We start from the raw sequence: 27934 nt of genomic DNA, 5'->3' as shown, positions 1-27934 counted from the left end.
ATATTATAATAATACTCATATTATGATATTTTCCCATAAGCTTTCCAGTCTTCATAAACAAATATGAGTATTTTAACTTTAAAATGGTGAAGAACTATTCTTTTCGTTACTTCTGGAAAACATTTTGAACTTTCAGTCATTTATCTGGTCTTTAATGTTAAATGCGTAGAGAAAATAAAACCAACTTTAGTTTAGTCACTCACCATAATTGGGTATGAAATGGCCACGGTTTATAATTTTATAGAAGAAAAAGATATATTTTGCAACATATATTGTAAACTTCATATTGTGAACAGTCGCACTGTAAATAAACAACCATCACAAAAAAGGAATAGAAACTTCAATTTTATCTACAAAGACAAATGATGTGGACGTTTCAGGTTTCCCCTTTGTCAACAAAACCTGATCAATGAGAACTAAAGACGAATTCTTTCATGTCTCATTCATCATGTTTTGTTGTCAAAGGGGGAACCCGAAAAGTTCATATCATTCGTCTTTGTAAATAAAATTCAGGCTTCTATTCCATTTTATATTTGTCTCTTCAAACTACAAGCAGCAAAATTTACATTGCTGAGAACTGCTGAAACGTGTCCATTGATCATCAAAACATAATTAATATTTTTTTTTAAGTTGTGAATCACATGATCAAGATGAATACTAATTGTGACCAACACTAACATTTTAAAACAATCATCAAAAACGTAAAATAGGACTCATATACAAAATTATGTCGAGACTGTTTAGATGGGGAATATTTAATTTATAGCCCAAAATATAAACTCATCCCAAGGTTTTTTTGTTTTATTAAGAAGAAAAAATATAAATTGTTAAGGAGCTAAGATGTAAAGTGTTATTTATCTTTGATCGTTTTATAATTTAATTCGATTTTTGTCATTCGATTTACCTAGACAAGAATAAAAAATAAATTAATAAAATTCCCTTTATTCATCCCATAGAGGAAATTTGTCTCTAGGGTCAATTCCAAGGAAAAACTGGAATAACCCAGGCATCAACCGCAGTGCAGCACTGCAAATTGAGCTAGGGTGAGGTGACTTACTCAAGGCCACACAATGCAGCGAGTATTCGAACTCTGTACCTTTCAGATAGGAAGCAAAGACTGCACCGCTGAGTCAAGCTGCCCTATTACATAATACCCGATCAAGGAGGTGGGACACAAATATCTGAGATATTCTGTACTGTAAAACAAAGAGTGTGACACTGGGCCGACTCGTAGAGACGATATGCTCCCTTTGATTCCATATTTAAATACTGACCAATTATATCAGTAATCATTTCTAAATTATATTGCTTGTTCAATCTGGTATTCACAATTCATATATTCCACACTAACAAAAAGTGAATTAGTTTCATATTTTCTAAACTGTCTTATATCCATTTATTTGTTTGTAATTTTGTGAAAACAGATTCAATTTTCCTTTAAACAATTCACCCTGAAAGTGAAGATAAAATTATACTGAGCAATTCGATAAAACCCTTCACTTGTCTTATAATATCTTTTAAAATGTCTAATAACTATTCATATTTTTGTTGTTTCGTGAAAATAGATTCAAATTTCCTTTTCTTTGTTTAGGATGAAGAATCAGCAGAATTGAAGCCCAAATTTGATGCATTGTCCTTCCAAAGAAAACATTGTTCAGAATTTGTTCAACTAATTTCATTCCTAGGAGAATCAACATTTATACTTAATTTATGTAACTAGGTCATTATGTCAACAGGGCTTCTTCGCATCCATTCACAAAATAATTTCATACATTGAGGTTAATACAGTGGAAATCAAACTATGTACGATTGTCCGTTTTCAGGTAAAATAGTCCCGTCATGGGGGTCATTATCTGAATCCTCATCATCATGATCATCTATCTTATCCTTTGTTTCATGAGTATTGCCTTTTCTCTTTCCATTTGAACTAAAGTAATTATGATCAGCTGTTGTATAGTAGGTCATATTGCCTCTGATAATGTCCTCAGGTGTGACAATAATTTCAGAGCTATCTTCCTCTACGACTGAGCGTCGATAGGAACAATGTCCATCTTTATGCTCATCTTCATAAAAACCTAAAATATCATTGTCATCATCATCGTCTTCACTAGAATCTAAAACAAAATAATCATCAGACTCAGAGTTGTCATCTTCGCTGACAAAAACTTTTGGTAGCGAGTTACCGTGATATCGGAGAATGTCATCAGGGTTCAAAGTTACGGCTTTGTTGATCTCTAAGTGAGAATCAGAACTTGAGCGAGATAATTTTGGACTTGGCAAAGACTTTGATTCGCTCTCCTTGTTGTCAAAGTTGTGTCCATCTAAATCACTGCCATTGTGATCATTGATTTCTATTTTTGGCAAACTGAATTTATGAGGGAGACTACCCGGCTCTAGAAGATCATCACCACGAAGTAAAGCATTATCCACAAGACTCCTAGACCTAGTATGACTTGTCTCTGGAATTTTAATTGACTTTGTACTTTGTTCTCCTTGATGGAGCAGCAGTGGAGCATTAATATCATCAAATTCCTTCTCTTCAGAATGAGGCTGATTTTTGTCAGATTTTGATGCAAACCCGCCTAAGATTGAGGATAAAATTCTCGAATTATTCTTAACTCCATCCTCCTGCTTTGTGTTGACTGATTCCAAACTCGTATGCTTTGGAGATATTTTTGGTGAACCTTTTTTTCCAAAATCTTTCCTTATGGAAGACATCTTCTCTTTGACCGATGAACTTGCCCTTTTGACGAAGCCTCCCATGTATGACACACGACTATTCTGAGGACTGCAAGGGGGTAAAGGGGATATTTCAATTTTTTCCAGATCACCGACTAAATCAGAATCAGGATCTTTCATGCAAACTTGCAGAGCTGTGCAGTATTGTAGCATTAGCAGTCTCATAGCATTCAACTTATCAGTTGATTTGTTAATTTTGCTTTCCAAAGTTCTCACATCACTTTTGCGCCTCAGCATGTTAGTGGCTGGATCTATAGAACTGCAGGACTCCAACTCTTGTTCCAGTTCTTCTTTGGATTTCATTTCCAGCTTCAGTTGCTCGTCCAATTGCGTGATCTGAAAAAAAAATCAAATATATTAATCTATCACTGAAGGTAAGTTTTTGAATCAAAACTTGTTCCAATGAGATGTGGGGTTCCCAATAGCTCATTGGTACAGCACTCATTTCATATGCAAAGGGACTGATATCAATTCTGGGTGAAGTTGAGATTTTTTTTTCTGATCCCCCTGTCCACCCAGCAGTGATTGGGTAGCTGAATCTGTTAGATCTAGTGGAAAATACATTGCAATAAGACTAGCATTCTATCCGAGGCGTAGCAAGCAATTGCCATTATCAGTTTCAAGGTATAGAAACAGGGATAAACTCCGTATCCATGGGCCTAATGGCTCTGAAGGACTACTTTTTTACCAATGAAGTATGATTTGACACTGAATGATAAGCTAAGAGAGAGAGAGAGAGAGAGAGAGAGAGAGAGAGAGAGAGACAGAGAGAGAGAGAGAGAGAGAGAGAGAGAGAGAGAGAGAGAGAGAAAGAAAGAGAGAGAAAGAGAGAGAGAGAGAGAGAGAGAGAGAGAGAGAAAGAAAGAGAGAGAAGGAGAGAGAAACTGAGAGACAGACAGTCAGACAGAGATAGAAAGACTGAGACAGAGACAGGGAAAGAAAAAGAATACATTGTAATTCTCACCAACTCATCCAACTTATCCCGTCTCTGTGTCGGTTCCAAGTCTGAGAAGAGCTGAATTCCAACCTCCTTGGCTTCCATGATCATGTTCTCATTAAGAGTCATTGGGGTCTTCGTCTTCTTGATGCTTCTGACAACATTGTCCTTAATGCGCTCTGTACGTTCTCGGAGGTTACGGAAACGACTTGGGCTTCTCTGAAAAATGTCACCAAAATAAAAGTAATGAAAAAAACCCCCAAATAACTTGAGCTTTTATATTGCGCAATATCCACTAAACGTGTTGAAAGCACTTTACAAGGGGTCCCTAGCTAACAGCAATACTTAACACATAGAACAAGACATAATGCCTGTTAGGCGACACTACAATTTTTTTTGACAGATACGCCAGGTACTCATTTTACATCTGATTACAGTGAGATAATCTGGGTAAAGAATTTTTCCAAGGACTCAACTATACGCTGTTCAGAATGGGTCTGAAACCCAGAACCTTCCAATCTGATGGCAAGTGTCATACTACAAGACCACCGAGCCGCACAAATGAATTTATTAAAACCTGGAATTCATACACGAACCCTCTGTATTAAGTTTTCTTCCCCCTTTATTAAAATCAACATTTTATATGGGGCGATGTATGTGTATGCATGTATATCATATATGTGAGTAGGTATGTATTTGTTGGTATGTATTTCTGTGTATGTGTATATGTGTACATGTATATATATAGCTTAATGTTTCATTGTTTATAATATGAACTATTTATTGTGAAGCGCCAACGAGCATTTATAATGGAAGTGGGCACTATACAAATTATTATTATTATCATTATACACTATGATAGTGATTATCGTGATATTACTACTACCACTTCGTCTATGCTTCTAATATCCTTGCTATTTCATCTTATAACCTATTTCTTTTACTGAATACATAACAGCACAACTTAAATCACACTTCCTGCATGCAATGGACATGTGCCCTTCACCTATATCTCACTCCTGCTAATAATATCCCAGTAATGTTGTCACCCAAAAAGGCCAGTTATTAGGTGGTGAGGTGACCACTGTAATAAAAACATAATAAAATTCTACACAATGAAGTCATGCATTTGAATAAAAACTTGTTCCAGTGAGACGTGATATGAAACTACAAATGAGACCAACCATCTCAAAAGGGAATTATTTCGGGATGAATCGGACTCCCAAAAGGGAATCTAAAGGTAAATGATAGGAAATACGACATTGGAGAGTTTTTCAATGTATCAAATTATACTTTTTCACCAACATAAGATATAGAAATTAACCCAAAGTTTCATGTTTGTGGCTATAAATTCAATGTCATGCATGTAGCTCATCCCAACTTAATACCACTTTGAGACGATAGCTCACAAATGATAAAAACTAATGTCGAAATCATTAAAAAAAAATGATCTAATTCTTGACTCACTGATTCTTCTGTTGTGAGACTATTCTCAGACTGATTACTGTTCCTTCCATCCAAGGTAGAGCTCTTCTGTATGGGGAAAGAATAAATAATTAAAAGCTTATAGAAAAGTATGCATAGCAACTAACTTTTCAAAGAACCTTTCATGTTAAATAGTAGAATCTGACTTCATGATAAGCAGGCTGTCTTACATCTTTGTCGGGGGTCCCGATAGCTCATTTGTTAGAGCACTTGCTTTACAAGTAAAGGGATCGAGATTGATCCCGGATGCAGTCGAGATTTTTTTAAGACCCTCTGTCCATTCAGCAGTGATTTGGTTTGTTAGATCTGGCAGAAAGTACTTTGTGACAGACTAGCATCATATCAAAAGGGTAGCAAGCAATTGCTATTGTTCGCTCCACAATATAGAAACTGGGATAGACTCCGGCTCCATGGGCATAATTGCTCTGAAGGACTAACATCTCTATGATCATGTATCTTATTCTCCTTTACTTGACTGGATAATCTTTCATTCTTACTTTGAATGAGGAATGGTGAGGAGTCCTAACAAAAAAATAAGGTCTTCATACTATTTGTGGCTATGTGGTCTTGTGGTATGAGAACCATTGTTCAATTGTCAAGATCTGTCCTGTTTAAGTTTTCTTTTATCCTTTTCCATCCAGATTGCCAAATCATACTCATATATGCACACACACACAGCCCAAATATATAAAAATAGGCATCATAACACTGTTTTAATAATAATAAGAAGAAACAACTCACATTATTATCTTTGTCTGAGGAATTTCCTTCTTGTGGATCTGAATGCCAAAAAAAAAAAAGAAATAATAATAATAATATTAAAATTTAAAAAAATAAAAACAGTCAAAAGCTAATAAATATTTTTAAAACAATATTCTTTTCTTCAAAATATTTTCTTTTTTTTTTTTTAACAAAGTCCAAGATCATATTTAATTGACATAAGGCATTTAAGTTAGCCATACAAATATTTTTTTAAAATTGAGGACGTTTTATTATTGAAACAACAACTCACCAACAATATCTGACCCTGCAATTCGTCCTCTATTTGCCGCAGTCAATGGTTCCCACATCTCGTCCAGAGCAGACCGTTTTTTCACCCCTTTCCTAGAATTGATAACAAAAACCAATTCATTCTGGTAGTCGTCAAAGTCGTTTTTACCATAAAAGAGAAGCAATTTGAACAAAACAACAACAACAAAATACTATTTATATGAAAATAATAATGGTAAACGTAATAATATTAAAAGTTGAATCAGTACGTACATGTGACCAATCTTCACAAAATGGTACAATGTCAAGGAGAACCTCATGAATAAGTTTGAATTTTAAGTCCTTCAAAGCCATTAGGCCATGGAGCTGGATTGATCCTGGTTTCTAGAGCATGAGATGGACAGTAGAAATTGCTTGTTACCCTTGGACAAGGCGCTAGCCTACTGCAAAGTACTTTCCACCAGATCTAACAGACTCAGCAACCCAACCACTGCTGTGTGGTCAGAGGGCGTCAGGGGTCAGAAAAAAAATCTTGACTTCACCCGAGATTAACCTTGATCACTTTTTATAATGGTGAAAAAATTGTCAGAATTTTTTGAATGCGCGAAAATAGACACAACAGGACAAAAATATGGATTAATTAATAAACACAATACAGATATGACATGTCAATTGACTAGTCAAATCAAGTCACTTTCCCCAACTTATTTATAATGCGGTCCTTATTTTATGGTACCAACAAAAATAAAATCCCAATTATTTGAGAGAGTACACACATTTGTGGGCGCAGGTCTGAGTTAGTTGTAAAATGAAAGGAAGAGAACAATTCCTACCCTTTTGAAGGATGTGTATCTAGTGCTTGACACGGGAAGCTGCGTATCTTCACTCCTGTTTGTTTGTGTTAAATTTTTATGCTGATTCTTTCGTTTATTTGGATTAATTCTTATGAAGAAGAAGAAGAAGAAGAAGAAGAAGAAGAAGAAGAAGAAGAAGAAGAAGAAGAAGAAGAAGAAGAAGAAGAAGAAGAAGAAGAAGAAGAAGAAGAAGAAGAAGAAGAAGAAGAAGAAGAAGAAGAAGAAGAAGAAGAAGAAGAAGAAGAAGAAGAAGAAGAAGAAGAAGAGGTGGTGGTGCGGTCGTGTGAAAGATTTAGAAGAAGAATATATATTTCGAATAAAAATAATTATTTCGCATTAAGTTTTTTTCCGTCTCATATCCAGATGGAACCAATGAATCCAAGGAAAGAAGAAAAGAGAGACAGAGAAATGCATGTGTGTCGGTAGCAAAATAGAGAGAAACGGTCCGGTCCAGTCCGACACACTTCTGTGCGCGCTAGTTATTTACTGACTAGGTGTGTGTTCGACGACTCGCGCGAACTTCGCGACCCTCTCTCCCTGGCTGTGGCACAGTAGCCAGGCAGTGAATACATCCACGTCTAGCGGAGCATGTAGGTGGCATGATAATATAGCTAACTGATAGACGGTCTAGTTTTATTTTTTCTTTGATGCGACAAATAACATTTTTTTGGGTTTTTTTTTTAAAGTCGGCATTTGAAATGGAATAAAATCTGATTCTTTTGAGGAACGTAATAAAACTCTTTTATTTTCTTTTTTATTGGTTCTGTTCTTTGATGTTACGAATTTTATTTTTACTATTAATTTTTTAAAATAAAAAATATTAGCACTTATAGAGCAAAATCATACTGTCGGAAATCCGACAATAGTTGGAAGATTTACAGGCCTTATATATATATATATATTATATATATATATATAGAATGAGAGAGAGAGAGAGAGAGAGAGAGAGAGAGAGAGAGAGAGAGAGAGAGAGAGAGAGAGAGAGAGAGAGAGAGAGAGAGAGAGAGAGAGAGAGAGAAAGAGAGAGAGAGAGAGAGAGAGAGAGAGAAAGAGAGAGAGAGAGAGAGAGAAAGAGAGAGATTCAGACAGAAAGATATAATGAATACTTACTCAGTACAGAATGTGTTGACGAGACATTTGACCAGACACTTCTTGTGACACACCATGCTACAAGTTCGACACTTGAAAGCTTCCTTCATCCAGATCTATCAGTATTAATAAATTCAAAAGGAAAGTAGAGAATATATGGAATATTATACCAGTGGCTTGATTTCTGTTGGCTTTGTACAGTTGTTAACAAAAACCTGAACTACTTTGACTGAAGCTGCTTGCTGGCATAATCGACTGGCTTTGCTGCCTCAGCGACCTTCATGATTTCTGTGCTGAAGAATCTCCTTTCCTGTCTGTTTGAAGTCATGTCTCTGAGGTTGATGTTATGCAGAGGTTGATATTTGGCACGGAGGTCTATAGTTGACGTTATGATCAGAGGTTGATATTCAGCAATCTTTTGAGGTTGTTTTTGAGTTACAAAAACTCAAAGAAACCATAAAAATCTGGCATATTAAAGTGAAATTGTGATTTCACACTGTGGTGTACCCCATATCTACTAATAGGATATGGTTCAATGCAATGACCACCTGTTCCATTTGGCAGAATAATAATGACTTACAATCTTATGTATTATTATTAATGTAAGTATTGTTGTTATTTACATTGTTGTATATTTTGTGGTTATTTATGGTATCATTTTATTTTTTTACCACAATTATTAATGTTAGCAATAGCATCTTGTTTTGTTGGTTTCATTTACCACCTTTCTCTTTCATGTATGTTGAGTAAATAAACTTGAAAGTTGTGAAACCTTTGTACGCCAATTTGGTGAAATGTGGGTAATTTCTAAGGCTGTTTACAAACAAGGACTTGAATACTGCTTTGAGGATTTGGCATAAATTGCACCAACCAATCAAAACAAAAGAAGTGGCACAAAGATAAAACTAGATTGTGTTGTTGTTTTCGTCGTCCTCCTACTCCTCCTCATTCTTCTTCTTCTATTTGTCATCATCAAAATTATCATCATTATTATTTTGTCATCATCATAATCATTACTATTATTATTATTCGTCTTCTAATTTGTCATCAACATCATCATTATTTTTCTATCTTCTTTTTCTTATCATTATTATCAACATTATCGTTATTTTAACACATACTGCTAGTTGCTATGCACTAAATTTCAGAAGAGGAGGACAATAAGACGATACCTTTCTCCCACAGTAATCACAGAAGGTGGCCGTGACAAATGATGTACTGTCAAACTGATGGTGGCCCTGGGCATTGCTGGCACTGTGGATTTTACATGTATAAAACAATACCTTTAATGACAATTTGTGACTTTGATTGCTAAACAACATAATATTTAAGTTTGTAACAAAGGCAAGCAAGATTGAGCATGGCCAGTGACACCAGGTGTAATCAATAGTACAACTGAGTAAATAATAGAGGTTGAGTTAAGTAAATGACTATTTGCATTGAAAATAATATATGTAGTTTCTAAATCTGAAAAAAGTTTTTTTTTACATTTTTCTTTTAAAGTTTCTACTTTTTTCTCCTCTCGTTGGTATAAATAAGAGCCAAAAGACTTTTCAAATTCTTTTTTTTTATAATGAATAAATTCACTAAAAAGTCAATACAGTTCAAGCTAGATTTTAGTAGATGAAAAGCAAAGGAAAAGTGAGAGGCAGTATGGTAAAAGTTTCACTAAAAGTAAAATATCAAATTTATAAGTAAAATAGAAAAATAAACCAACTTTTCTGGAGTCGATGATTTACTAGGACTTTCACGGCTTGATCTGATTGGTGAACTTCTCACGTCCGACTCCTTTCTCACATCAGGACTCTTGTTGAGAAAAGTTTTCATTTGACCGTTACCGCTGGCCATTTCCTGCCTCTGTTTAGCAGTTAGTAGGGAGGGGACGTAGTGGAAGGCCATGGTCAAGTCACCGTACATTAATTCTGGATTCCATCCTTTGTGAGATGACCATTCTTTTGCCAGCCTGAAATTTAATAGGAGGTAGAAAAAGATAAAATAAGATGAGATAACAATAACAATAACAATGATGTCATGTTTGATGAGTACAGGGGAAACAAACCCCACAGACGTCCACTTTTTTATTTTTTTTTATTTTAAAAAATGATCTTCTCTATAGCGCAATATCCACTAAATGTGCTCAGAGCGCTTTACAAAGGGTCCCAGGCCAACAGTAACATTTAACATTTAGGACGGGACATGGTGCCTGCTAGGCGATGTTATAATTTTTTTTCGGACAGAGACAACGCTGTAAACAGCCAGGTATTCATCTTACACATGAGTACGGTGAGAGAATGAGAGTAAAGAGCCTTCTCCAAGGACTCAACTATGCGCCGAGTGAGGCTCGAACCCAGTGCCTTCCGAAAGCGAGTGTCATACCACAAGACCATATAGCTGCACTTTTTAAAGTTTTTGTGACTGCCCCTTTTGAAAGATGTCAGGGGTCTAAACTTTCCCTCTATAAATAGAACAGCAGAAAAACTACAACCAGGTCTCTTTAATGGTTGTGATTTTTTTAGATGTTCTATTTATAGAGGGAAGGTTTAGACCCCTGACATCACACAAGTTCAGGGTTGCTAGATGAAAAAAAAATAAATCCAAATTTGCTCTGAAAAAAAGCCAAAAAAAGCCAAACGCCCCGAATGATGTCTTGCACCCCTCACCACTCTCACTTAATATTGCATTTTAATCATGGAATGTATACCAGCCCTCCCCTCCCATCCTCGGCTTTAAAAAATGAATTTGCATACTTACATTTCAAAAAAAGATTCAGTTCCACCCCTAACGCTTCACTCTTTGGGTAGACAGGCAGGAAACAAAAGGCCAGATATTTATTATTTTTTAAAATTTATTATACAGCCAGTTTAACTTTGGATGCAAATTTATTGTTTTTGTTTTGTTTGTTTTTAAGGGTTTTACGGCGCTTGCAACACATTTAGGTTATATCAGCGCCAGTAAAAAGGAAGAAAATGGGATAGTAAAAAGTTCTAGAATTACAATTGAAGCATCCAAGAGAAAGTAAGACATAGGGGAACTGGGAACAAATAGGGATCAGATGTAGATTCCAAGAGCATACCACCAATGTACTTAGTTTGAGATCACCTATAAGTCTCATCCGGACACAAGAACAAAATCCAACAAAGAGGAACACACTCAAATGCTTACATTATACATTAAAAAATAACAAATATACTAATACATAACAGAGAGATGATTTACAAGGAAAAAAATATCATCTCCCAAAACAATAACTATGCATTTGACTGTTTCCCTCCCAGCCAGGACTCCGACCAGGGCCAGGAAAAAAACTAAGTAATCTCATTCCAAGACAAAGACAGAAAGCATGTTGGAAAACAGATATAAGGGGATAGAAGACAGTGTGTACCTCCCTGCCCGCTATGGGAGGTCAGGATCCCCACCCAGCAAATACTACAATAATTCAGAAATTTGATTTACCGACCTCAGTGACTCATTTGGTATTCGAACTATTATTTTTTAAAAAGATAATTGACCAGATTTTCTTTAAAAAGCCAAACTGATGGCAAAAGAGCCAAAAAAAAAAAAATCTCAAATGTTTACAATTCATATATAATATGTAAACAAAACATAATACAGTGCATAACAGAGAGATAATTACAAGACAAAAAATATCAGGGCAAAACCAAGTAATCTCATCCCAAGGCAAAGACAGAAAGCATGTTTGAAAAATAGATATAAGGAGATAGAAGACACAGTAAGTGCATCCCTGCCAACTATGGGAAGTCAGGAACCCCATCCAGAATCAGATTCCCTTCTCCCCTTTCCCACCAATGACATGAGCAATGGTATTAAATTTAAACATTGTCCGATGGTTGAAAAAAACAATTTTAAAATTTAACAACTGATGTTTTTTAATAAATGTAAAATCAAAAAAAGAAAATATCAAACATATATAATCATGACATAATAAAACACAACAACAACAACAACAACAAAAAACTCACTCTGCTTCCGTTTGGTGATGTCCGTGCTTGAGTTTTACTTTGTCGTACAACTTGCCACTCAGAGTAAGGAGACAGTGAAGATAAATATCATCAAGGTTTAAATTTACCTGGTGTTGAATAAAACATTTCAAAATGAATCAACACGAAGAAGGCACTAACTCTCTCGAGTTCACCCTCATGGAAAATCAGACAAATCTGTTTGATTTCCCATGCATATGAACTCGAAAGAGTTAAGAAATGTTGTTGCTTGTTTTTAATTTTAACATTTTTACAAAGCTTACGTCAAATCAGTGTCAAGGGAGATAAAGATACTAGGACAATGGCTTGGTGGCTCAGCAGTTTGGTGCCTAGTCTTGTCACAAAAGTCAAGCAATGTTAAGTCTGGCCAATGCCCAGATGGGTGACAGTGATTGAGGAAAATTCTGGTCCTGTCCTTGTGTCACTTTTAGCACGCATTACATTTAACTCAGGTATGAATGAGTACCTGGCTATAGGAAGGAACAGATATCATGAGAGTATTAGGACAAAAGGATGACTAACAAGTGACTGGTACTGTATAAAATGGGAAATGATTCCATATGGTCTGCTGGGGAATAAATGAAACGTGAAGCGCATTGGGTATGGTACATCCGTGGAAATGTGCTATATAAAAGTTCATACTATTTATTTGGTAAGAGTCATTTTATCAGAACTTGGGAGTTAAAAGAGCCTAATAAAAATTAATACAACTAAAGCAGTTTCTCAACTCCATATACATCAATATCACCATACAGCCAACTAATTTTTTCAGCTCATATCTGAATCATTTTTTTTTTCTTTCCTACTCCACTATTTCCAAAGAGAACTTTTTGTCTATATAGTAATCCAGAGCCAAAAATCCAGTGGAACTCAAATCACCAATCGGAGAGTACCGATTGCGTCTTATTTGTGAGCAAGAACTAGTACCAAAAAAAATCTATAAAAATGAGACTAGGTGCTTTGAGCACTATATTGACAGACCTGCCAACCCTTCACATTCCAAAAGTGGAATCAGAACTCCTGAAAATAAAATAGGACTTTCACCTTTTTAACAACCCCCCCCCCCCCCCCCCCCCCCCGCAATCTCTTTGCTCTTTTTTTCTTTTTACCATTATCATCATTTTTTGAAAATCGGAATTTTAGAGACAATGGCCAAATAGTACAAAAAGGAAGAGTGAAAATAGGAATGATTCTGCCAAAAGCGGAAAGGTTGACAGGTATGTATTGATCATGATAGATTTTCAAATTAATTTTTAAAAGAAAAAAATAACCTACATGTCCAACTAGTACATCATGTGAAGATGTCCCACTGATGCTATTCTGTGAGATCCGATCACCTCCATGACTCCACACACAAATATTTAAGTACGCCATTGATGGGTCCACAGCAAAGATAAACTTCTGCTCCCATGTGGGATTCTGTATAGTGAATATAATGCATAATATATATATATATATATATATATATATATATATATATATATATATATATATAATATATATATAATATATATAATAATATAAAACTATAAATTATAGTATTCTGTGAAAAAATTAATTTAATCAATTTCAACAGTTTTGCATGATACAAACTACAGTCTAACAAAACTTTATTCGTTCACATAACAGGCAGCATTTACTAATTTTATCACCTGGGTTAAACGTTTAGAAATAAAAAAAAACCAGACAATTCAGATCATCTTTTGTGATAAATAATAAAATGGTGTTCTGTTTATATCTAAGATACGAAACTGAAAATTCTTGTCCCTGAAAGAAGCAAATTACCCAATCACACACGAGTCGAGTGAAAGAATTTACTCCCGTCACGATGTTCATTCAGTAAAAAAAAAAAGTATTAAAAACAGTTGAAGACATTGAAGTTCAAAGTAATTAGATTAACAAAGAGGAATTCATGTTTTCCAAATGTGACCCATCCCTCGAAACAGTATTTTGCCAGAGTGAACAAGACGCCAAGAATAGGAATCTTAACTAAAAATTGACCAGAATTGTGAAATCCTCATTAATTTCCTTTTTCCTCAATAAAACATATGAGCTTAATCCAAGTTTAATCGTTTTGATGGTAAATAAATTCAATTTCTAGTTTTCAACTCACTCCAACTTCATACTGTTTTGCAGTGGTAGGTTAGAAATTGCTCAGTGACTTAAAGTGTAATTAGAATTACACCTTTTTGCCTCGACTGAAAACATTCTGTAATAAAAAGCTTTAAAAAAAGTGAGCTATGTAGGTAACATATTAGAGCATTTATATAGTGCAATGCCCACTAGACATGCTCAAAGTGCTTTACAATGGGTTCCTAGCCAACAGCAACACTTAACATGTAGAACAAAACGTGAAACCAGTTAAACGATATCACATTTTCTTTTTTTTTGACAGAGACAACACTGTTAAGGTCCAGGTATTCATTTTACACCTGAGAACAATGAGAGAAAGAGAGTTAAGAAGTTTATCCTGGATTTTGTTGTATTAATTAAACATTCAAGTCTTTATTTGCTACTCTTTGATAAAAACACTTGTTACCAATCTAAAGTGTGTGAGATGAAAATTAATTTCTCTAATTTCACATTATGGAAATTCTAGGAACAAGCGTTATTATACCCATTTTGGTTTTGAAGATACCTCAATTTTACTATAGCAATAGCAAAAATAAAATAAATTTTGAGTTATTCCTATAATACTTTGTAAAAAAGTAAGTAACAATTCAATAACAAATTCATACCACAAGACCACATTCTTGGAACTCCTGTGTTTGAAATTTTAATTCCATTCCCAATGCACGCTCCAAAGGTTTCAAAGCTACATTGGGAACTTGTTAAAAGTTTCAAATGCAGGAGTTTGAGAAATCTTATATCACATTTTAAAATATAAAATAACAATTTTTTTCCTATTTATTGAGAGTTGGTGCTTAAATCAGAATTAAGTGACTTACTTGACAAGATGGCTTTGACTTCGTCTTTCTTGTATGCCATTTTTGGTTATCCTGCAATAAAATAAACAAATAAGTAAATGAATATTATATGCATATATCATATATACAAATATTTTATTTATTTTTGTTTATATATATATATATATTATTTTTTAAATATTTACCACAATGTTTGAGACAGTCTACATTAATGTTTCAGGCTTAATTTGCCATCGTCAGGACTGAGTTGTTTTGTTGACTGTTGTTGTTGAAGAAATTGTTTCTATTATTATTTATAAGTGTGTGTTGTTTCGTACTTCCTGTGATGTTTTGGTGTTAAGATTATTTGCAATTACAAACCACCATTAGCCAGAGTTTATCCCAGTTTCTACAGTGTGAAACAGACAATAGCAATTGCTTGCTATCCTTTGGATAGGCCGTTAATCTATAGCAAAGCAATTACCACCAGATCTTTCCATTCAATCACTGCTGGGTGGATGGGGGCATTCAGAAAAAAATTATTGATTTTACCCGGGATCAATCTCCGTCCTTTTGAGTGAGTTGCCCAGTGCTCTACCAATTGAGCTATCGGGACCCTCTTTGTCACTTGTACAAATTATATGACTATTGTCAAATACAAACTAGAAAATTTAGCAAAATATCATATTTCTAACTGTAAATTCAGTTCTTCATATCTGAACCATTCTGACATATTGAGTTATAAGGTTACAAATATCTTACATTTGTATTGATAGGAGCTGAGACAGTTTTCTCCTCATCGTTTTCCTCTTCCTCTTCATCATCGTTGTTGCCATCCAAATCATCCACAGAAAGAGGTTTTTGACTCTCTCTTCTTGAAAACTACCAACAATTCAAAGGGAGAAAAAATTTTTTTTTCAAATATCTAAATTAAAACAAAAACAAAAACATTTAAAAATTCAATAACTCCGATGTATTATCATTATTAGTTTTGATAACAAATAAGTCTGCATCTCAGAGAAAGAAAAAAACAAAAAAAAAAAAAACCTCACAAAACTTACAGAGTTTTGGTACACGTTACAATCGCAAAGTTTTTCTAGTGACCCATTTATATTTTCTAATCTATGCAGTAGCGTGTTCCATAGCTTTATTGTGTTCTTGAAAAAAAAAGGACTGAGCGTGCACATTCCCTCTGGACTGGTGCAGTCATTCATTGTTATCCCATCAATTTACCATGAGTACTAAGAGATTGAACCCCGCCCCCCTCCCCTATGAAAACATAAACAACAAAAAATGTCTTACAGGTAAAGAAAAGTATGGACATTAAAAAGGTCAGGTTTTATAAAGCACAATATCGACTCAACATGCTCAAAAGGCTCTACAAGTGGTCCTAAACCAAAAGCAACATTTTACATCTGGGTCAGGACCAGTAAGACGTCATATTTTTTTCTCACATAGACAACACGGTTGCTGACCTGGTACTTGTTTCACACATTATCCAGAGCTGCCAACCCTTCATATTCCAAAAGTGGAATCAGAAGGTCAGAAAATAGGAATTTGAGACAAAAAATAGGAATTTCTTACCAATGAATAATTCTGTATCAAAATGACCACCAAATTTGTCACCTAACACATAAAGACGGTTTTCTGGTCAGCTGGCAAAACTACATCAGATGTGTTAGGTAATCGAATGGGGAAGGGGGAAGGAAGTGTAATTAATTTTCCAACGTAGCTCCCTCTTGGCAATAATTTAAAAAATATAAAATAAATTCAAATCACCTTTATATCCCCCCCCTCCCGACTCTTATTTTCTTCTTACCATTATCATCATTTTTGAAAATCAGAATTTTAGAGACAATGGCGGAAGAGCGGGAAGGAAGAGTGAAAATAGGAATGATTCTGCCAAAAGTGGAAGGGTTGGCAGGTATGCATTATCATGGTGCTAAAACGTCACTAAAACTACAAATTACCTCTGGGCCCGTATTTGTGTCAGATTTGGAACTCCTTGCACTATGATCATCGGTGGTACCTTCAACTTGAATGCTTATCCTGTGAATCAAAAGGGCATTAAAAATTATATGAGAAAAATTATCATTCCAAAAGGCACCTGGCTTACCACATGATCTAATTTTCAAACTAAAGTTTTAAAGATTGAGAAAAGAAACACAAAATTGGACAGATATACAATCTCTAACAATAAAATCCTCCCTCTCTAAGCATGTTAGGCACACCATTTTCATAACTGTATCAGTATAATTATGTCCTCTTGTGACATAAGTAGTCACATTTATCTTAAAAATCCAATCCAATCCACACTGTTACTACTTCAACACTGAAAATAGATGCAAAATTTGTGTGGTGTTGGATGGTGTTAGGTAATGGCTCTGTCAAGGATAGTGCCATGTACGGTGGACAAAGTTCACTGACGTATAGATTTAGCCAAGTGGAGCAGCCTTATGTCAAAAATTACAAACTATAACTTACCTCTCTTTTGCTGATTTCAAAATCTTTGTTGCCTGTTTTGCTGATGACACTTTACTTCCATTCACACTCACAATGATATCTCCCTGTGATAAACAAATGACATGATTGGATGAGAATTATGCCATATTTCACACTCACAATGATATCTCCCTGTGATAAACAAATGACATGATTGGATGAGAATTATGCCATATTTCACACTCACAATGATATCTCCCTGTGATAAACAAATGACATGATTGGATGAGAATTATGCCATATTTCACACTCACAGTGATATCTCCCTGTGATAAACAAATGACCTGATTGGATGAAAATTATGCCATATTTCACACTCACAATGATATCTCCCTGTGATAAACAAATGACATGATTGGATGTGAATTATGCCATATTTCACACTCACAATGATATCTCCCTGTGATAAACAAATGACATGATTGGATGAGAATTATGCCATATTTCACACTCACAATGATATCTCCCTGTGATAAACAAATGACATGATTGGATGAGAATTATGCCATATTTCACACTCACAATGATATCTCCCTGTGATAAACAAATGACATGATTGGATGAGAATTATGCCATATTTCACACTCACAATGATATCTCCCTGTGATAAACAAATGACATGATTGGATGAGAATTATGCCGTATATGAAATATTTATTGTTCAAAGAACACACTATTCTAAGAGTAACAAATGCCAGCTGACAAGACTTTACTTTCATTCACAGTCACCATATGTCTCTCTCTCTCTCTCTCTCTCTCTCTCTCTCTCTCTCTCTCTCTCTCTCTCTCTCTCTCTCTCTCTCTCTCTCTCTCTCTCTCTCTCTCTCTCTGTGCAGTATACAATAGACAAAAATGGTTGAAATTATGGAGTACATGATATAATGTTAATTTCTCTTTAACACTATTAGAGTTCAACATGAATCAAACTCGAACAAAGGAGCCCAACTGCTCGTTCATATGAACACAAGAGAGTTAAGTTAAGCCTTATCTTGACAAATTCTTTGTAAGAATAGAGAAGTTGTTTCTTGAAATGGACACCATTTAGTTATATTAAACCATTATTTCACCTTTCATCATTCAAGCTGTAATGGTGGAGTAAAGAATACGATGGTGCAAATTTTGATTCTGCATTTTGAGAAATGAACTATTTCTTCTCTTTTTTTTTCTTCAATCCTTTTAAAAGACAACTAACTTATAATTTTAAAAATGTTGTCATGAAAAAAAAAAGTGTCATAAACACATGAGCATATGGAAAACACGGGAGAGTAGGCCTAAAGAAAAACGCCTCCAACTTCTCCACAGAACAGTACATTCCAACAAAACAGTAGTAAGTCTACCACAATATTTTACAAATAACAATGTACATTCACAAGAAATTATCATAGCAGTAAGTTCAGAATTCCATCACATATAAAAACAGTTTCTTCCCAAGGACCATCAAGGAATGGAACACTCTCTCACCAGAACTCCTAGATATTATCAACAACAACACATTTGATCAACTATTAAACATTTATCTTTCAACTCAATAAATCAATAATGGAGAAAGTCACCAAATAATTGTATAAAATCTGCAGTGATGGGTTATTTCGCTTTTGCAGATAAAGACGTTGAACTTGAATATAGTATTTGGCCATAAAATAGTAAAGTGTGCAAAACAAAAATATGTGTATTTTGTTCAGTTTTACCATGTAACTTGAGCCAAGGAATACATATAAATTTTCACTGAGCATCTAAAGCCACAGAGGGGCTCTCGATGCTCAGGTGATAGAGCATTCATTTCATGAGAAAAAGGAACTGAGATCGATCCTGGGTGAAGCCCAGATTTTTTTTGACCCCCTTGTCCACCCAGCAGTGATTGGGCAGCTGGGTCTGTTAAATCTGGTGGAAAGTACTTTGGGATAGATTAGCGCCCTGTCCAAAGGATAGCAAGCGATTGCTATTGTCCGTTTCACACTATAGAAATCTGGATAAACTCTGGCACCACGGATTGGAAAGACTTTATAAAAAGCTATATTGCTTATTCACTTTACCCAATGATATGATTGATATGATATGTTAAGTGATTGCTTTACCTGATTCAAATCAGCCAGATGGGCAGGTGATCCAACCAATACCTGTTCTACAATCACAACTGGATACAGCCGGTCAGACACCAGGTCCTTGCAAATGACAATATCAATATAAAAAAAATTTTTTTAATAAAAAAAATCAACAACATTCTGACATAATCTATCGAACCATTCATTTGCAATATGGGTTCCTTGCTTTACAAATTGAACAATTCTGCCATCTTAAGGGACTATGTGCCTAAATATTACAAGCACACATATAATCTTTTCCCTTAAGACGACAAAACTGAGGTCCAGGTCATCAATAGAGCATTAATAGAGCATTTATATAGCGCAATATCCACTAAACGTGCTCAAAGTGCTTTACAAGGAGTCCCTGTCCAACAGCAACACTTAACATGTAGGACGGGACATGATGCCTGTTAGGCAATATTACAATTTTTTTCGGACAGAGACTACACTGTTAACGGCCAGGTACTCATTTTACACCTGAGTATGGTGAGAGAAAGTGAGTAAAGAGCCTTTTCACAGGACCCAACTATGCGCCGAGCGAGGCTCAAACCCAGGACCTTCCAATCCGAAAGCAAGTGTCATACCACTAGACCACATAGCGCACAGAACTGGTCTCTGTATGGCAATTGTAACCAACTGCTTCAATGTAGTATTATACATTGCCAACCAACTTCAACCATTTGAAAAGATTTATCATATTTTTCCCAAAATTTATGCTAATTTTCTCATATTTTTCACCAAAATCTCATATTTTCAACATGTGAAACCATCAGAAATTTCATATGAATATATGGAGACTTATCAAGTTTGTAGAGGGAATGCAAAACCTGCAATTCCTTTACCAATCATCTGTCAGGCTACTCAGATTCTCATCTATGTGGAGACAATATTTAATGACCTTCAACTTTTCCACTTTTATCATTATTTACCTTTTTATTTTTACAAACTTTAGACTTTTGACATTTAGCATATATTTTAGTCAACATTCCCATTTACTATTTTGGACCTCAAAGCGTATTAAAATATGAGAAATCATACAGGATGACAAGCCTGATTATATCGTGATGGACCAATTTAAGAAACTTTAATTAAAAGTCAAAATGATCAGTTTGTTTTTTTGTTTTTTAAGAGTTTTACGATGCTTGAAACACATTAAGGTCATATCAGCGAAGTAAAAAGAAAGAAAATGGGATAGTAGAACGGTCTAGAATTTACACTTAAAGCACCCAAGAAAAGGTAAGACAAAGGGAATTGGTTCAAATAGGAAACAGATGTAGATTCCAAGAGCATACTGTCAAAGTACTTAGATTGAGATCACATAAAAGTCTCATCCAGACACAAAATGATCAAAATTACGAAACCTCAGCATTTTATTTACAATTCAAAGAACTTCTGGCACCCTCTTCAATGAAAACAGAAAATTTAACTCAAATTTGAGATTAACAATCCGGTTTTCAGTATCAGGGTCACTCTCACGTAATATCAAATTGAGACTATGAGTTAAAACTATGAAACAATTAGATGAATTAAAGAAGCTGATATACAGAGAAGTGGTAAGACATGGAATAAGATAAAAAAAAGTTAGCTCAGGATAGAGAAGGATGGAAACTGTTTGTCTGTCGCCTTTACCCTGACCCAGGGTGAAAAAGGCAATGATGATGATGATGACTCCCTAAAATGGTTAAGGTATGCCAATATTAATGTCAAAACTGCTATCCTATTAAATACTTACATCTTTAAGAGTTAATCCAATGGACGGATCAGTGATGTGTTTCACCAGCTCCTTGGTAAGTATTGGCCTTTTTTTCCGAGACTGTGTCATCATTTGTTTCCAAGGCAAGGGATCTGGTGAATAAAATCCATTACAAACAATCTTACATTTTTTAAAAATTTCTTAATCATAATACAGATGATGATAATAATAATAATAATAATAATAATAATAATAATAATAATAATAATAATATATAATAATAATAATATATAATAATAATAATAATAATAATAATAATAATAATAATAATAATAAAAACAATAATAATATTCTTATACCAATGGATGCAAGATCACGTGACCCTAAAACATGGAACACTTAAAGGACATTGTACAGCATGTTAAAAAAATTCTAAGTTTTGAAATAATTATAGATACTGTAAATGGTGTTCGTGGGCATAATTTGCAGTAACGAAATAATATTTTAGGCCTGAGAATATTTTCGTTGACAGAGGTTTCTATAAAAATGGTGCCTTCCAATTTTGGATGCTAACAAAGCTAAAATCCTTACTGGAATATAAAAAAAACAAAAAACAATACTAGTTAAAATAAGGGTGTGCATCATCATATTCGTTATTCATCTATTAATGTGCATTTGACTAATCTCTAATCCAGAATATTATCGGAGCATTACTTGTAATAATAATAATAATAATAATAATAATAATAATAAAAATGATAATAATAATGAAAAATAATAATGATAATAATAATAATATAATAATAATAATAATAATAATAATAATAATAATAATAATAGCAATAATAATCATTATCGTATATAATAACTTAAATGAAACTAAATAAATGATTTGTGAATGGTAATAAGTGAGTAAAATAGTGCAATTACCATTTCACACAATGATAAAAAAAACAAAAACATTTTATTGGTCGTCCCCAACCCTCTTACAACTTACTATTATTTGCATCTATTCCATCCATTCAATAAACTATCATATAAATTCATTTTCACTGTTCCAAGGAGTTTAATATGCATGAGTAGGCATATATATATACTAATTAACAATTTTATTGAGTTGTCATTTTACCTGTTGACAGTGTACAATAAAGCTGTGCCCCTTTGTTGGTGATTGGTAGATTGGAGGCTCCAATGAGAGTTACCTCTAGAACCCCCGACGCAATAGGCACCCCACTGATTTGAAGGTTTTCAGGCATTGACGGGAGGGGTTCCTCCACAGGGTGAAAGAAAGGCTTGTAACGAATTTTATACATTGGTAACATGTGCTTTTTCCTAATTATCTTTCTTATCTGAAAAAAACAAACGCAAATAGAAGAAATGGGGAGATTTATTTTTTTTAGCCCATAAAAACTGAAATATTTACCAAATCGAGTTATGGCTAGTTTATGTTATTCAGCTATTTTGATAGCATTAAAAGGATAGCAACAATTGCTTGTTATCCTTTGGATAGGACACTCAGCTTTTTGGTCTCGTGGAATAATAATCGATCTATGACCTGTTCATCACTGGTTCAATTCCTGCTGTGGGCAGTGCAAAGCTGAATCCTTCATATCTCTCACAATATTCAGGTGTTAAATGAGTACCTAACTGGTAGCAGTGTTGTCTCTGGTCTGTCAAAATTTATATTGTGAGAGCACCTAATAGGCACAATTAAATGTTGCTTTTGGCTTGGAACCTCTTGTAAAGATTAGAAAGCTCACAATTTTTTGTATGGACCAAAGGAGGACAAAATGTGAAATGGATGGGTGATCGTGCATTATGTATTTCGAGGGTGTCAGACTGTAAGTGCGAGAGAGGTAATTTTGAAAATATATCAACAACAACAAGTGTGGCTTCTGCACATAACTATCCTCACCAAATAATGAGATTGTGGTTAGTCTCCGTTAGTCACAAGGGGTACGGGAGGGGTTGGGCTTTAATATAAGCTATAAAATAATTATTTTATCGCACATGGTATTTGTATAGTTAAAGTTGGATTCCCTCCATTAACTCTTGGACTTTTAAAATACTTAAGCATTTATATAGCGCAATATCTACTAAACATGTTCAAAGCACTTTACAAAGGGTTCCCAGACAACAGCAACAGTTAACATGTAGGACGAGACACGATGCTTGTTAGGTGATATCAGAATTTTTTTCCGAGACAATGCTGTTAATGGTCAGGTACTCATTTTACAGCTGAGTACAGTGAGAGAATGTGAGAAAAAAGAGATATTTTATAAGGAATCAACTATACACCGCTCAGAGTGGGACTCAAACCCACGATCTTCCTTTCCAAAGGCCAGTGCCATACTGTATTTGCTAGATTCTAGCACGCTCTCGGGAGAAGCCAAAAAGTGCTAGAATCAGAGCGTGCCAAAATCGGATGATCTTGGGAGGTAACAACTTATCATATAGATTTTTAAAAAAGAACAAAAAAAAACAAACTTGAGCTTTTATATAGCCCAATATCCACTAAACATGCTCAAAGCGCTTTACAAAGAGTCCCTGACCAACAGCTACACATAACATGCAGAACAAGACATGATGCCTGTTATTACAATTTTTTTTCAGACAGGGACAATGCTGTTAACGGCCAGGTACTCATTATACACATGAGTATGGTAAGAGAATGTGAGTAAAGAGCCTATTCCAAGGACTCAACTATGTGCTGAGTGAAGCTCGAACCCAGGACCTTCTGATCCGAAAGCAAGTGTCATGCCACTAGACCACACAAAATTCGGTCACTCAGCTCTTGCATGCCATATTGCAGAGTGTGCTGGAATTGGACAAGCTAGAATCCAGCAAGTACTGTACCACAAGACCACATAGACGCTTGTGACATCAAAGTGAAAGAGGATAAGCTGAGTTAGGAGGCAAGAACTGTGCCTAAAATGAAACTCTTACCTGATGTGAAATGAGATTTTTCAATTTCATCACTGGCCTCCCATCCAACTGTGCTGATACATCAAGTTCTATCTCAGGCTCCTGGGAATATCATATGACAGGAAATAATATTGTACTCATTCATCAATAGCCCCAAAGAATTTTAGGAACACTTTGGCCCAACAAAGTTAGAAACGAAACTGAGAGTAAGGACAGATACAGTGAGCATAACTACAATTATAAAGGGATTCAGATGGATATGGCTTGGACACGTTGCTAGAATGGATACGGCTGCTTTGCTGAGAACTACACTCCGTTGGATGGCTGATAGCAAAATGGCTGATAGCAAAAGATGAAGAGGCAAACCAAAAGGAACCATAGATAAAGTTGAAAAAGGCTGGCCTAACTTAGAATAACATTGGTGTCCATGCAGTCAACAGACAGAAATGGAAGTCCTCGGTAGATGCCTTATGAATGCTCCGCATGCTAGATGAGGATTAAGTAAGCCACCATCTGAAGGAATTTAATTTTCTTTTTAAAATAAAAAACAAAAAATAATAAAATTAAAACCACTCAACTCCAAGTATTAAAAAAAGCAATCAAATGGCTTCAGGAGTTTTTGGAAAGATACATAAATTGAAAATTATTATCACCACTCAACACAGCACAATTCATAAAAGTTACAAAATTAGCCAAATCTATATACAACAACAACTTGGCAAACAGTTGTTTTTTAGTTAGTTTTTTTTGTTTGTTTTTTTTTTTCACTTTTTGAGAATTATATCTATATTGTTTTGTTTGGGAAAAGGTATAATTGAAAAATCAAATGCCATTATCAAAAATTCATTAAAAAAGAGAATAAAACCTTTGCTCTCATATGTCTGTTACTTTCTTACCTCATAAAAGGAAAAACACCAATGTGAAAATGGCACACTTGTGAAACGCAGACGGAGAAATCCATTGAGTTTCAATAACTTTACAGATATGTAGGCAGTCCTGCCAAAGGGTAAGGCAGCGTCGATGCAAATTTGAAATCCTCCATCATAAAGTATCCGAGTACGAATGTCTAATGTCTGAGGAAGGAAAATGGGGAGAGGAGAAGGGGAATGAAAATTAAATGTCAAATTCGTTGCTAAAGTCTTTGTTTTCTATTTCCTCCGAGAAATTAAAAAAAAATATATTTAACTTGCAGTGTTGCAAGACAAAAAAAAGAAAATAAAGTAAATAAATGAATAAAAATTTATCCAGGCTTGGTAAACATTTACAACTAATGAGTATTCTAGATTAAACACTTCCTCATCCAAATAAATTGTAATTTATCTATCATAATTCTATAAGAATTCTTATATTTTTATGAACCATGATGGACGTAGAAAAATAGAACTGATATTAAGAGGTTTCAAAAATGAGAAAAGTGCTTGTCCCTTAATATGGCCAATTTTACACCAGAGAAGGAAAGAGAAATGAGCATAAATTCATTATTTTAATGAAAAAAAATCGAGGCTCATGGCCACTCATAAATGATGTCCTTAAACAAACGATAAAAACATTTAAAAAAAAAATCCAACAAAAGACACACAAATCTTGAGCTTTTATCGGAGCAATATCCACTAAATGTGCTTAGAGCACTATACAAGGCCTTTCTAGCCAACATCAACACTTAACATAAAGGATGACACACAGGCCTGTAAGACATTGTCATAATTTCTTTTCGAGGTGCCTATTCGCAGTAGTACTGCGAATAGTGATTTCATAGTAAAATCACTATTCGCAATAGTAGAAGCGCTCTCCCATCTCTGAAAATTAGTTTTTGTCCCCTCACTGAACAAAACACTGTATTTTCTGTTCAAAACAGAAGTGTTGTTGAATGGCTTGAAGTTGAATGAGAGTGTGTTAGTTTGAGAAGGAAAGAAAAGGAAGGATGATTGAAACATTTCGTGTGACTGAAAATTGAGATTTTGAACATTTCAATTTTTCCTCCAAGTCCGAAACTTGACAAGATCATGTTTTGTATTGTTTTTGTTACCCCAATCCATCCATGAAAATGTCCCCATCCCCACCTCTCTGACTTGATCATTGGTTCACATCTTGAAATCTATCAGCTTAACTGTTAGATTACTTTAATGAGAATAAATCAGTCCCCGTTTATTGTTTTATTTACAGTTAAATATATTTTATAAAAGTTCCAGGACTTCTCACTCTCTCTCTCTCTCTCTCTCTCTCTCTCTCTCTCTCTCTCTCTCTCTCTCTCTCTCTCTCTCTCTCTCTCTCTCTCTCTCCGTTGCTCATAACTCATTTCTCAGTGCTCCTGCAAATAATAGAAGTTACCATCAATAAACTACCACTACTAGTACAACCATCACTACATCATCATTACCACCACTACCACAGCAACCTCCACATCGTTATCAAAACTATAGCAACCACCACCACCTTTACATTATCATCAACCTCCTCGTCATCATCACTACCACCACTACTACAACCACAACCATCACATCATAATCATTACTACAACTACCACAGCCACCTCCACATCGTTATCAAATCTACAGCAACCACCCCCACCTTTACATCATCATCATAATCCTTATCATCATCATCACTACCACCATCACATCATCAACACCACCACTACAATCACAACCACCACATCACCACCACCATCACTCCACAACAAAAGACACATCGTCATCGTCAATGAAGTGCAAAATAATAATAGTAATAATAACAATAATAAAAAGATAAAAATAAATAAATTAAAATAAAATATTAATAATAGTAATAATAATAATAATAATAATAATAATAATAATAATAATAATAATAATAATAATAATAATAATAATAATAATAATAATAATAATAATAATAATAATGTAGTTCATATTTTACACCAAATCCTCTATATCAATAAAGAGCTAGGCTTGTAGGCTACTACTGCAAATACAGAATGAACCCAAACAAAGAATTTGCAGTACTACTGCAAATAACAGAAATGAATGATATCTACTATATATTTGCAGTAGTACTGTGAATAACGAAAACGAATGCTATCTACTATTCGCAGTACTACTGCGAATAGAGGAAATTTTTTATTTTTCATTGTGTTTCTTTATTTATTTTAAGAATGTAAAGCCCCATTTATTATTATCATTATCATTATAATAAATTATCAACAACTGTGTTGAATCGTGCGCAATACCAGAATTATCAAAATTATTATCCCTTACTTTACACTTGAATAAGGTGAGAAAATGTACGTAAAGAGCGTTTTTCCCACAAAGAGAGGGACTCTAACCAGGGACTCATAGGTCGAAAGATGAGTGCCATACTACTAGACCACAAAGCAGCACACACACACACACACAAACACACACACACACACACACACACAAAAAGATAAAATACTTCGTAAGTTCATCTTACTTCAATGATATCGTCCTTGACATCACATTTGTCCACACTTGTACCCATGAAGACAGGGAATTTCTCACCCAGATTGTAATCTCTCAACTATAGATCCCACAGAAGAAGAAAAATTAAAATTTAAGTGACATCAATTTTAATCAATTATCATTTCTTAAAAACATGAGCTGTTGTATGGCGCAAAATAAACAATGAGCTTAAAAAGAGTTGAAAAGCCAACAGCAACACTTAATATGTAATATGAAACATGTTGCCTGTATAGCGTCGTTTAAATATCTATTTTGATAGAGGCAAAGCTGTCAC

The 27934-nt window shown here is 34.6% G+C and overlaps 1 protein-coding gene across 4 annotated transcripts in view; it reads right to left on the bottom strand.

Annotated features, from left to right (window-relative positions):
• Positions 1–1542: 1542 nt before the first annotated feature.
• Positions 1543–27934, bottom strand: part of LOC144970410 (PDZ domain-containing protein 8-like) — a 52836-nt gene continuing 26444 nt past the window's right edge. For all 4 annotated transcript variants that reach the window (XM_078910009.1, XM_078910006.1, XM_078910007.1 and 1 more), the window contains 20 exons: positions 27632–27718; positions 25099–25275; positions 24224–24304; positions 22407–22626; positions 21317–21429; positions 19576–19662; positions 17483–17565; positions 16969–17047; positions 15761–15880; positions 15041–15091; positions 13368–13511; positions 12075–12181; positions 9812–10057; positions 9267–9348; positions 8116–8210; positions 6174–6265; positions 5903–5940; positions 5144–5209; positions 3704–3895; positions 1543–3075 (listed from right to left, as the gene is read on the bottom strand). In XM_078910009.1, coding sequence (XP_078766135.1) covers positions 1795–3075; positions 3704–3895; positions 5144–5209; positions 5903–5940; positions 6174–6265; positions 8116–8210; positions 9267–9348; positions 9812–10057; positions 12075–12181; positions 13368–13511; positions 15041–15091; positions 15761–15880; positions 16969–17047; positions 17483–17565; positions 19576–19662; positions 21317–21429; positions 22407–22626; positions 24224–24304; positions 25099–25275; positions 27632–27718 — 3441 coding nt within the window. In that variant the 3' untranslated portion in view covers positions 1543–1794. The remainder of the gene's footprint in view (positions 3076–3703; positions 3896–5143; positions 5210–5902; positions 5941–6173; positions 6266–8115; positions 8211–9266; positions 9349–9811; positions 10058–12074; positions 12182–13367; positions 13512–15040; positions 15092–15760; positions 15881–16968; positions 17048–17482; positions 17566–19575; positions 19663–21316; positions 21430–22406; positions 22627–24223; positions 24305–25098; positions 25276–27631; positions 27719–27934) is intronic.

Source organism: Berghia stephanieae, chromosome 4 (assembly GCF_034508935.2).
Source record: "Berghia stephanieae isolate SIO BIC M18660-M18661 chromosome 4, UCSD_Bste_1.3, whole genome shotgun sequence".
NCBI lineage: Eukaryota > Metazoa > Mollusca > Gastropoda > Nudibranchia > Aeolidiidae > Berghia > Berghia stephanieae.
The sequence above is the reverse complement of the archived record's forward strand: the minus strand, read 5'-3'. Positions and strand labels throughout refer to the sequence as shown.